This window comes from Dendrobates tinctorius, unplaced genomic scaffold, assembly GCF_039654945.1.
Source record: "Dendrobates tinctorius isolate UK_male_01 unplaced genomic scaffold, ASM3965494v1 ptg000250l, whole genome shotgun sequence".
In the NCBI taxonomy this organism is placed as follows: domain Eukaryota; kingdom Metazoa; phylum Chordata; class Amphibia; order Anura; family Dendrobatidae; genus Dendrobates; species Dendrobates tinctorius.
This window is the reverse complement of record NW_027361917.1, coordinates 12,032,952-12,045,900: the sequence shown is the minus strand read 5'-3', so window position 1 is coordinate 12,045,900 and position 12,949 is coordinate 12,032,952. Positions and strand designations below refer to the sequence as shown.

The 12,949-nt window shown below is 43.7% G+C and overlaps 1 protein-coding gene across 3 annotated transcripts in view; it reads left to right on the top strand.

Moving 5' to 3' along the window:
• Positions 1-12,949, top strand: part of ATL2 (atlastin GTPase 2) — a 94,808-nt gene that overhangs the window by 50,713 nt on the left and 31,146 nt on the right. For 2 of the 3 annotated variants that reach the window (XM_073557482.1, XM_073557483.1), the window contains exon 2: positions 9,286-9,539. The exons of the other annotated variant lie outside the window; for it this stretch is intronic. In XM_073557482.1, coding sequence (XP_073413583.1) covers positions 9,286-9,539 — 254 coding nt within the window. The remainder of the gene's footprint in view (positions 1-9,285; positions 9,540-12,949) is intronic. 3 annotated transcript variants of the gene reach the window in all.

Below are 12,949 nucleotides of genomic sequence, written 5' to 3'. Positions count from 1 at the left end.
GCAAAAATAGCAATTTGTAGTGTGATCAGTTTGCCTTCTCCAGATCATTGGGACTTCAAAAGGCATAGATTGCCTCTTCCCATGCAACCACTGGATAAGATGTCATACATACCTACTGCACCATATGTGGGGAGCCCAACTCTTGTCCTGATCTCTTATTCTGCAGCCAAAATAAAGGTTGTAGGATTTCCTTATCATGGTAGTCAAGTTTCGCCTTTGTGACGCAAAATTGACTTCTCCACATATGTAGCAAAAACTATCCACTTTGTTAATTCAAGAATGAGGCCTATCTGAAAAAAAAACCTATGGAATCATGTCAATATGCGAAGAAATCCTAAAACTGCATACCTTACCAAGAGCATTTATAAAAGTAGGTGATGTAACTGTAATTAGGACTGCGTCATCGTAGCTGAGTTGGCGGTTTTTGATTGGGCACCGTAAGATGATAGCATAACGAAGGCTCGATAGATTACATACAGTGCCTACAAGTAGTATTCAACCCCCTGCAGATTTAGCAGGTTTACACATTCGGAATTAACTTGGCATTGTGACATTTGGACTGTAGATCAGCCTGGAAGTGTGAAATGCACTGCAGCAAAAAAGAATGTTATTTCTTTGTGTAATTTTTTTTTAAATTGTGAAAAGTTTATTCAGAGGGTCATTTATTATTCAACCCCTCAAACCACCAGAATTCTGTTTGGTTCCCCTAAAGTATTAAGAAGTATTTCAGGCACAAAGAACAATGAGCTTCACATGTTTGGATTAATTATCTCTTTTTCCAGCCTTTTCTGACTATTTAAGACCCTCCCCAAACTTGTGAACAGCAGTCATACATGGTCAACATGGGAAAGACAAAGGAGCATTCCAAGGCCATCAGAGACAAGATCGTGGAGGGTCACAAGGCTGGCAAGGGGTACAAAACCCTTTCCAAGGAGTTGGGCCTACCTGTCTCCACTGTTGGGAGCATCATCCGGAAGTGGAAGGCTTATGGAACTACTGTTAGCCTTCCACGGCCTGGACAGCCTTTGAAAGTTTCCTCCCGTGCCGAGGCCAGGCTTGTCCGAAGAGTCAAGGCTAACCTAGGGACAACAAGGAAGGAGCTCCGGGAAGATCTCATGGCAGTGGGGACATTGGTTTCAGTCAATACCATAAGTAACGTACTCCACCGCAATGGTCTCCGTTCCAGACGAGCCCGTAAGGTACCTTTACTTTCAAAGCGTCATGTCAAGGCTCGTCTACAGTTTGCTCATGATCACTTGGAGGACTCTGAGACAGACTAGTTCAAGGTTCTCTGGTCTGATGAGACCAAGATCGAGATCTTTGGTGCCAACCACACACGTGACGTTTGGAGACTGGATGGCACTGCATACGACCCCAAGAATACCATCCCTACAGTCAAGCATGGTGGTGGCAGCATCATGCTGTGGGGCTGTTTCTCAGCCAAGGGGCCTGGCCATCTGGTCCGCATCCATGGGAAGATGGATAGCACGGCCTACCTGGAGATTTTGGCCAAGAACCTCCGCTCCTCCATCAAGGATCTTAAGATGGGTCGTCATTTCATCTTCCAACAAGACAACGACCCAAAGCACACAGCCAAGAAAACCAAGGCCTGGTTCAAGAGGGAAAAAATCAAGGTGTTGGAGTGGCCTAGTCAGTCTCCTGACCTTAACCCAATTGAAAACTTGTGGAAGGAGCTCAAGATTAAAGTCCACATGAGACACCCAAAGAACCTAGATAACTTGGAGAAGATCTGCATGGAGGAGTGGGCCAAGATAACTCCAGAGACCTGTGCCGGCCTGATCAGGTCTTATAAAAGACGATTATTAGCTGTAATTGCAAACAAGGGTTATTCCACAAAATATTAAACCTAGGGGTTGAATAATAATTGACCCACACTTTTACGTTTAAAATTTATTAAAATTTAACTGAGCAACATAACTTTTTGGTTTGTAAGATTTATTCATCTGTTAATAAATCCTGCTCTTGTGTGAAGTTTGAAGGCTCTAACTTATTTGCATCTTATCAAACCTGCCAAATCTGCAGGGGGTTGAATACTACTTGTAGGCACTGTAGATGATGTAATAGACGAATCACATACCGTAGAAGAGAAAAAGCAGGACAAAGGCACAGCTGTATGACCTCGGGTTAATGAAGCTCCACACACATCAGGGAACACGGGTGCCACTTCCAAGGAAAATAGTCTGTATATCCATAGAGAAGAAAGTGGATAGGCACATTCCGTCCCGTGCAAAATAATCCTTTATTGTGGCATCAAGTTAGGGTTAACAGCAAGTGATCCACTAGCTAGAAATAATATCTTCACCAGCAAGCTAGACAAATACTAAAAATTAAAACTAATTTACTTTATTCAGAATTAGATTAAGAAGGACTTGGTCCATTCATAAAATATGCACATGTACAAAAACACAAACATTAACAAGAAGGAACCGCTCAATCAAACGCGGTAAGACCAAACTACAAAAACTTTCCGGTTTACTCTTGGTGTCGTTATCCAAATCATGCACAGACACTCCTTCAGAGTATCCGCTTAGTATAAATTTATTTGGAACAAGCACTCTCTTATAGTGCTAAAAATTGTCTATAACAAATCCATTGCTCTTGAATCAATGTGCTACTACTATGTCACATACATCATCATCACTCACAATGATCTTAGACAAATTTTATAATAACAGCCTTTTTTTCAATAACCGCCTAAACAATACAAAATGGCATGGCATAAAGTCTGAAATATTGAAACTTAGGTGTGAACCTATACATTGCTCTTAAATCATGCAGTTCACCACCTCCACAGACTTTTTAAATAATATCGTATGTCATGGAGAGATCTCACCCAAATCTTTTTCAATAATGGGTTCCTCCATGTAACGCTCCCTTCTCCCTACGCGTTTCACCGTCCAGATCATCAGGGGAGTCTCTGAGTAAAGCGTAATGCCTACATGAGAAAAATGCCATCACTGGGCTGTTCATTTGCTCGCTTTTTATAACATGCACTCCTTAGTGTGTTCCCGCCTCATAAAAATGGGCGGGTGTATGCCCATGACCACTTCCTGTTTCTGTGTTACTATAGTGACAAGCCCGTTGCTCATATATTCCTAATACCACTTACTAACTCGTTTACAGTTAGCCCTACCGCATATAAATAGTATGCGATTGCACAAAAGGCAACCTTCTTATAGAACACATAATCGTGCGCGCTCTTTCTCCTTCATTCGGTTTATCGGGTTGCCTAGTAACGCGCTGACGTCACCCTTCTTTTGCTTTTTCTTGAGTGGATGTACCACGCATGCGCGTTCTTCTATATTGAGTCCAACCCTCTTTCCTACGTCAGAGCGCACATTCCCTCCCATCATTGAATCACCATCCAGGGACATACCGCGCCTGCGCACTCCACACACAGCCGCTTCTTTACAGGCTCTAACTTCTAAATGCACGCAGTCCCTTCCATCCCAGGGTTATCCTATGGGAGCACTTATATATTTATATCCCCTTAACATGCGCTTCTTTTAATAGTTTCTTCTCGTCTGTCAAATGAATAAGGTTAGCGTTATTTAACAAGACGATGATACATAGAAGCTTTAGTATTTTTTAATATTTTTTAGCCGATCAATATCGATCTATACACGCATATAATTATAATTAAAATTTTTAAACATTATATGGCAAATAACTACCGCCATCTAATGATAAGTGGCATATACATACTTCAAATTATAGTCACTAATTGTAACAGAAGTGCTCACTCTCCAATCCTCAAAAATACATATGGGCATAAATCTTACCCTTGTACAAAAAATAGGTGTTAACAGTCATTTTGGGCATACTTCAATGTTCACCATCCAATTTTGAGACTTTTTAGATAATAAATTCAAGGTATTCTACTCTATTAAATATTCCTTGAATATCTCCTTTCAAGTATCCCAATCGATCACCTAGGACAATGTACAGTACTTGACTCAGACTCGATACATCTACCTTCACGAAGAAACTTCTTGTCTTCTCTTTATCTCCCTATGCTTCATTTAAAAGGTTTTACTCAGCATTTTAAGAGAACGAAAAATAACATATATCCTATTAAAAAAAGTATAACCCTTTTGGTCTCCCTCCTGAGTAACCACACTACCCTTTAACCCCTATACAGGGATCTGGTTTTACGTGGGGTACAATGGAGCTTGTCCTCTGGGGCTCGAACCTCATTATATGTGGGAGGATAAATTATAGAAAAGCCGTAAAAGATAGTTGGTCGTTCAGGCCTGTTGGTTGGAGTGTCCTCAACCAGAAAATCCATTTACATTCCTTTTGGAGGATCGCTTTGTCCCAGTCTCCCCCTCTCTGGGGGTAGGGAACTTTCTCAATCCCAACAAATTGAATTTTGCTATGATCACCTTGATGTGTCCTATTGATGTGGTTCGCTATAGCTGTATCTCTTCGGTTCACCACATCACCAACATGTTCGCGTATTCTCTTCCTGAACTCGCTTCTTGTTTTCCCTATATATTCCATCCCACATATACACGTTGCCTTATAAATCACCCCAGTAGTACGACAATTGATAAACTGTCTGATGGTGTAAACTTTCTCAAAATTGGATGGTGAACATTGAAGTATGCCCAAAATGACTGTTAACACCTATTTTTTGTACAAGGGTAAGATTTATGCCCATATGTATTTTTGAGGATTGGAGAGTGAGCACTTCTGTTACAATTAGTGACTATAATTTGAAGTATGTATATGCCACTTATCATTAGATGGCGGTAGTTATTTGCCATATAATGTTTAAAAATTTTAATTATAATTATATGCGTGTATAGATCGATATTGATCGGCTAAAAAATATTAAAAAATACTAAAGCTTCTATGTATCATCGTCTTGTTAAATAACGCTAACCTTATTCATTTGACAGACGAGAAGAAACTATTAAAAGAAGCGCATGTTAAGGGGATATAAATATATAAGTGCTCCCATAGGATAACCCTGGGATGGAAGGGACTGCGTGCATTTAGAAGTTAGAGCCTGTAAAGAAGCGGCTGTGTGTGGAGTGCGCAGGCGCGGTATGTCCCTGGATGGTGATTCAATGATGGGAGGGAATGTGCGCTCTGACGTAGGAAAGAGGGTTGGACTCGATATAGAAGAACGCGCATGCGTGGTACGTCCACTCAAGAAAAAGCAAAAGAAGGGTGACGTCAGCGCGTTACTAGGCAACCCGATAAACCGAATGAAGGAGAAAGAGCGCGCACGATTATGTGTTCTATAAGAAGGTTGCCTTTTGTGCAATCGCATACTATTTATATGCGGTAGGGCTAACTGTAAACGAGTTAGTAAGTGGTATTAGGAATATATGAGCAATGGGCTTGTCACTATAGTAACACAGAAACAGGAAGTGGTCATGGGCATACACCCGCCCATTTTTATGAGGCGGGAACACACTAAGGAGTGCATGTTACTAAAAGCGAGCAAATGAACAGCCCAGTGATGGCATTTTTCTCATGTAGGTATTACGCTTTACTCAGAGACTCCCCTGATGATCTGGACGGTGAAACGCGTAGGGAGAAGGGAGCGTTACATGGAGGAACCCATTATTGAAAAAGATTTGGGTGAGATCTCTCCATGACATACGATATTATTTAAAAAGTCTGTGGAGGTGGTGAACTGCATGATTTAAGAGCAATGTATAGGTTCACACCTGTTTCAATATTTCAGACTTTATGCCATGCCATTTTGTATTGTTTAGGCGGTTATTGAAAAAAAGGCTGTTATAAAATTTGTCTAAGATCATTGTGAGTGATGATGATGTATGTGACATAGTAGTAGCACATTGATTCAAGAGCAATGGATTTGTTATAGACAATTTTTAGCACTATAAGAGAGTGCTTGATCCAAACAAATTTATACTAAGCGGATACTCTGAAGGAGTGTCTGTGCATGATTTGGATAACGACACCAAGAGTAAACCGGAAAGTTTTTGTAGTTTGGTCTTACCGCGTTTGATTGAGCGGTTCCTTCTTGTAAGTGTTTGTGTTTTTGTACATGTGCATATTTTATGAATGGACCAAGTCCTTTTTAATCTAATTCTGAATAAAGTAAATTAGTTTTAATTTATAGTATTTGTCTAGCTTGCTGGTGAAGATGTGGCATCAAGTTACCAACAGCAGGCAGATAAAACCATGGAGCAAGTACAGACGACGATCGATTCGCATGGCCTGTTGAAGCGCAATGTAAGCGCGAAACGATCGTCGTCTGTACTTGCTCCATGGTTTTATCTGCCTGCTGTTAGTAACTTGATGCCACAAAAAAGGATTATTTTGCACGGGACGGAATGTGCCTATCCACTTTCTTCTCTATGAATGTAATAGACGAGCTACTAACAATGCAGTAATGATAAAATACACAATTTTCCTATAAGCCTACATGAAAGGTGTCATAAGTAATCGGACCCTCCTTTGGATCTTGAAAATTGGATCCAATTAGCAAATTTTAAGCGTCATATTCGTTTTCAGCAGCACAAAATTAGTTGAGTTCCAAAAGTCTTCCTTTTCTTTTGATATTGTGAAATGCGGCTTTCAGGAGTTATTACATTTGGGCTTTATTAGTTCACCTTATCGCAAGGACTAAAGGTTTAGTGTGGACTTTCACCTGGTAGATTTCTCAGGCACGTGAAGGTTGCAAATGAGTTTTACAAGTCAAAGTATGTGGGCTGCTTCTTCATCCCGGACATGTGCAGAAAACTTGACTATTCTTTGCGAAAGACTCAACTGGATATGACTGTTCTTCAATGGGAAATGCATGCTTGGAGTGCGTGTATCTGGGATGTAAATATGGACTGATGAAAGGTGGAGGTAAGTAATGGGCATGAGGGGAGCCAGACCCTGCCCAAAATCTGATACAATGGGAATATGTGGGTCCTACCTGTTCGGTTTCTGCGCTGATGTCCGGTTTGAGCCCTTACGTTCTTCGTCTTTAGATGTCCATTCTTCCAAACCAAACATGCCTGGTTATGGGATAGTCTCTGGTTTAATAGTTCTAAAAATGTCTTCTGTCTGCAATTTTTGCATATAAAGAGGTAAAATGCACAAGAGTAAGGTATTTTGTGCTGATTGTTTAGAATTTAGTATGTGAGAAACTGAGTTACGACTGAACACAATCATTGCTCCTCCAATGCAGTGAAGTCTGGGGCTATTAGTATATAGAGGCTCATAATGTTCCTAATTGTGGAATATTGGATATTGGGCTTTAGCAGATGAAATTAATGTGATATTGATTCTCATTCATGCAGCATGGAATTGAATGTTAAGTCTCATCAGAAACATCTGGATCATCTGTGAAGTGCAAAGGTGTTTATAATTTATGGGATGGCTCTTTTTTTGGGGGGGATCATATATACTTTTACAGTGGTTGCAGCAATGGACTTGACATATGCAATTTTTCGCTTGTGCCCTTTCGCAGGGTTAATGGTCATTTGAATTTATTGTGTGTCCTGTTACTAAGACCGGCGTGTAAAATAACCAGTCCTCATGACTGTGCCGCCTCAGCTGCCCATGTGGCACAATCCTTTTCACACCCCTCACAATCAGTCTTGTATTTGAGGCTGTCAGTCCTGCCCTTCGCTGGTGGTAAATGATGGCATAATTGGGTTAGCCGTACAGCACACATACAGGGGCAGGGAAATCTGCTCTATTTTTGCTCTGTTCTGTGGTTCTCTGTCCTAATCAAATTGGCTCTTTGCATATTGTCGAAGCTGCATATCCCAGCGGAATCCCAAGTCTTAAGCGTAACTCGCTGCTATTTCTGACTGCTCTCTAAAGGATGGAAGTAGTACTGTGAAAGCGCCACTGCTAAGGAGGAGACGTATACAGGGTTCAGAGGCTTATACCGGGGACTTTATTGTAAAGAATTACAGATCTCATTGAGAAACCTCATTGTAATGTTAAAATCCACTGATGTGGCACAATGCGGAAATAGTTTTCCTCCACATAGGCTTGTACGTTTCACAATGCGGAAGTAGTGGTCCTCGATATGGGCACTGATGTGGCACAATGCGGAAATGGTGGTCCTCCAATATGGGCACTGACATGGCACAATGCGGGAATGGTGGTCCCTGATTTGGACACGCACTTTAGCCACATGAGCTGTTGCGTATGTCGCACATTGTGTTGTAATTAATCTGTGTAATCTACAGGACATCTGGTGAGTGTTACCACCAATATAATGTGAGACTGTACATTCAGATTCCTGGATATGAGAGAACACACATTTCTAATGCAACTAGTTTCGCTATCAAGGGATAGCAGATGCTGTTATTGATGGTCCTAAATATTACTGATGACAGAAGAAAGGCCCTCTTTATAACCGTTTTTGGGGTTTAAAGGGGTTTCATACTTTTATTATCACATAACATTTAACGGGGTGTTGTCAAATCAGCTCCTCTCCAGATATGTAACACTACTGCGCCCTTTCGGCCAGGGTCTGATGGCTGAGCTCCATGGAAACGAGATGTATACTATATAAGATAAAAGCTGTCATTGCAGGAGAATGACAGAAGATTAAAAAAAAAAAAAAGGAAGTCAATTGCTAACTTGCCTATTATCATGCTGCCTAATAAATTAAAGCAATTTAAGAAGTTGAGTATACCCCTTTAATTAAGCACAGTCCCTGGTTGTCGTTTGTCACGTATGCTGATTATAATTTGGCACCCGAGCACTGATCTGGGAGCATCAGTAGCGCCTTTTGTACACTATGTACATTTATCTCTGCATGTGTCATGGGCTTGTATTTGGATTAGTTTTGAAGGACTGGCTTGTAATAAATAACGGAATATATTGTGGTGATTGGTGCTCTGTATATGAGCCCTTGACTCGTTATGAGTCACATTACTTGTCCTGACTCCTCTTTCTCGCCAGCATTTCCAGTCTATTTCTGAAGCCGGAGGATCGGCATCTAGTTTCCAGGGTCACACAGAGTTGGCTCGAGCACAGGAGTCGGTTTACTTGCCATGCTGCACTCTGACTTTATTGCCCTGCTCTATTAATACACCTGTATACACATCTGGTGTCTTTGTCTCTAGCGCTGTCTGTGATGAGTAATTTTCCTTTAGTTGGTGTTTGTAGATCAGTGTATGTCGGGGACGATGCTACGTCACATGAGCTCCTGCTGTCCTCACACAACTTGCTGCTTTCTTGAGGATGTGTAGGAAGCGCCACGTCTCATCGTCTTACCCATAGTCACCAGATCGGAGATTCTTACTTCTCTCGTTCTCTTCCTTGCAGATGAAGATCATGTAGAAGACATCCAGCTGAGTTCTGAGAGTGATGCGGAGGTGATGGACAAACCTCACCCCATCCAGATTGTCCTGGCCCATGAAGATGACCATAACTTTGAGCTTGATGAAAAGGCCCTGGAGAGCATCCTAATGCAGGATCACATACGGGATCTGAACGTTGTCGTTGTGTCTGTAGCTGGTGCTTTTCGTAAAGGGAAATCTTTCTTACTTGACTTTATGCTCCGTTTTATGTACAGTCAGGTACGACGATCTGTTCAATATTACCATCCGTACCATTACAGTGGGGCAAAAAAGTATTTAGTCAGTCAGCAATAGTGCAAGTTCCACCACTTAAAAAGATGAGAGGCGTCTGTAATTTACATCATAGGTAGACCTCAACTATGGGAGACAAACTGAGAAAAAAAAATCCAGAAAATCACATTGTCTGTTTTTTTTTTCATTTTATTTGCATATTATGGTGGAAAATAAGTATTTGGTCAGAAACAAAATTAAATCTCAATACTTTGTGATATATCCTTTGTTGGCAATGACAGTGGTCAAACGTTTTCTGTAAGTCTTCACAAGGTTGCCACACACTGTTGTTGGTATGTTGGCCCATTCCTCCATGCAGATCTCCTCTAGAGCAGTGATGTTTTTGGCTTTTCGCTTGGCAACACGGACTTTCAACTCCCTCCAAAGGTTTTCTATAGGGTTGAGATCTGGAGACTGGCTAGGCCACTCCAGGACCTTGAAATGCTTCTTACGAAGCCACTCCTTCGTTGCCCTGGCGGTGTGCTTTGGATCATTGTCATGTTGAAAGACCTAGCCACGTTTCATCTGCAATGCCCTTGCTGATGGAAGGAGGTTTGCACTCAAAATCTCACGATACATGGCCCCATTCATTCTTTCATGTACCCGGATCAGTCGTCCTGGCCCCTTTGCAGAGAAACAGCCCCAAAGCATGATGTTTCCACCACCATGCTTTACAGTAGGTATGGTGTTTGATGGATGCAACTCAGTATTCTTTTTCCTCCAAACACGACAAGTTGTGTTTCTACCAAACAGTTCCAGTTTGGTTTCATCAGACCATAGGACATTCTCCCAAAACTCCTCTGGATCATCCAAATGCTCTCTAGCAAACTTCAGACGGGCCCGGACATGTACAGGCTTAAGCAGTGGGACACGTCTGGCACTGCAGGATCTGAGTCCATGGTGGCGTAGTGTTACTTATGGTAGGCCTTGTTACATTGGTCCCAGCTCTCTGCAGTTCATTCACTAGGTCCCCCCGCGTGGTTCTGGGATTTTTGCTCACCGTTCTTGTGATCATTCTGACCCCACGGGGTGGGATTTTGCGTGGAGCACCAGATCGAGGGAGATGATCAGTGGTCTTGTATGTCTTCCATTTTCTAATTATTGCTCCCACAGTTGATTTCTTCACTCCAAGCTGGTTGGCTATTGCAGATTCAGTCTTCCCAGCCTGGTGCAGGGCTACAATTTTGTTTCTGGTGTCCTTTGACAACTCTTTGGTCTTCACCATAGTGGAGTTTGGAGTCAGACTGTTTGAGGGTGTGCACAGGTGTCTTTTTATACTGATAACAAGTTTAAACAGGTGCCATTACTACAGGTAATAAGTGGAGGAAAGAGGAGACTCTTAAAGAAGAAGTTACAGGTCTGTGAGAGACAGAAATCTTGATTGCTTGTTTCTGACCAAATACTTATTTTCCACCATAATATGCAAATAAAATGAAAAAAAAACAGACAATGTGATTTTCTGGATTTTTTTTTCTCAGTTTGTCTCCCATAGTTGAGGTCTACCTATGATGTAAATTACAGACGCCTCTCATCTTTTTAAGTGGTGGAACTTGCACTATTGCTGACTGACTAAATACTTTTTTGCCCCACTGGATATTATAACAAACCATAACGTCACAGTGCAATACCACAAGCTTCATGTCTCTTTAACTAGCGGCTTATTCTACGTAGCATGTTTTCAAAACAAATGGAGCAACTCAGATGGCCCAGTCGTGTAAGTGATAGTGGAAAGAAAGGAAATGGTATAGTAAAGGGCCATTGGCATTCAATTTCTCCTTCGTCTCATTGGGGGACACAGGTACTATGGTGTATGCTACTGCCGCCTGGAGGCTGACACTAAGTGGGAAAAAAAGAGGTTAGCTCCTCCTCCGCCGTATACACCCTCACCCCGATTGCGGGCGGAAACCAGTTTTTGCTTAGTGTCTGTTGGCGGCATACGTCGGTCTGTCTCGACTGATTTTTTTTTTTTCTCCTTTCCCCATGAAGATAAGACTGGGGCGTCGGACCCTATTGAAAGGGTCCGATCTCCCCAAACCAACAACGGGCGAGCACGTGCGAGTGTCCCTCCAAGTATCCTCTCCCGCAACGGGGATTTTTTTTTCCAGATGTTCCATTTTTTCACAATGAAAACGAGATGGAAGCGATGGACCCTATTGAAAGGGTCCGATCTCCCCAAACCAACAACAGGCGAGCACGTGTGAGTGTCCCTCCACGTATCCTCTGCCGCACCGTGGGACGTGATGCCGGACTTAGTCCTGTCCACCCCAGGGTATTGAAACCCTGGGCTGCAGAGAGGCACAAGCGTAGTCCGCGCGGCCCCGCTACCCCTCCAATGCTAAGGACTGTGGGGTGCAAGGTGGCGGACGGTCCCTGACCTCACCCCTGCAGGGGGTTAGATGGAGCTAGGGTGCCTGCACCGTCCTGATCGCTCAGGGCCCTCCTCCCCTCTACCTGAGGAATTATGGCCAGGGAGGGCTCCTGCGGCGTCCAGGGATCCGGTTCCGGAGTGTTTCTGGTTGTCGGCGGTTTTGCGCCCCCCCCCCCCAGGGCGGATGGAGGAATAAATCGAGGCCCCGGCTTCAGCCTGCGCTAGGCCACGGCCGGAAGTCCTGCCCCCGGCATCGCGTCACAGTGGCCCCGCCCCCCGTAGCCTGGCAGGCGCCTGAGGAAATTTAGTCCCCGGCTTTAGGCCGCAAAGAAAAGACCGCCCCCAGGATCCTTTTTCTTCCGGGGGCCAGCCTGCAGTACTGGCGCGCAGATTAAAGCGGCGCCTAGCACGCTGAGGACACAGGACTGGGGTAAGTGCTGCCCCCCAGCCCCACGGACAGGCCGCGCTATCAGGAACGAAGAGCGCCCTCCCCCGGCGTTTTTTTTTTTTTTTTTGTCAGCACGGAGACCTGACAGGTACAACATGTCAGGAAGATCTAAGACACATACGCTCCTATACACTGCATGCATCTCCTGACAGTCGGCTTTTCCGCGGGCGCAGACCAAACTGGTATGCGAAGGCTGCGAGTCCGAACGCGCTCAGGAGCACTCCCCTGCGACCGAGCCCAGTGTAACAGGTCCCCCGGAATGGGCGTTATCACTGTCGCAATCTATGGCGTCACTTACGAGAGCAATCGAGTCCCTTCGCGCCCCAGATAGGAGCAGGCACAGTGGCTCTCCTGTCTTAGAGGGGTCCTCTACCTCACACGAGCCTCCTGCCTGCAGGGGCCGCTCTCACTCCAGGCAGACCCGGGGGAAACGAACCCACACAGCGTCTCCCGGTCCATCCAGTGCTTCGGCATCCGTGAGCTCTGCTTCTCGCTCCCCGTCGCCAGCAGTCGGTAGCGAACAAGGCTCGGACTACAACTCGG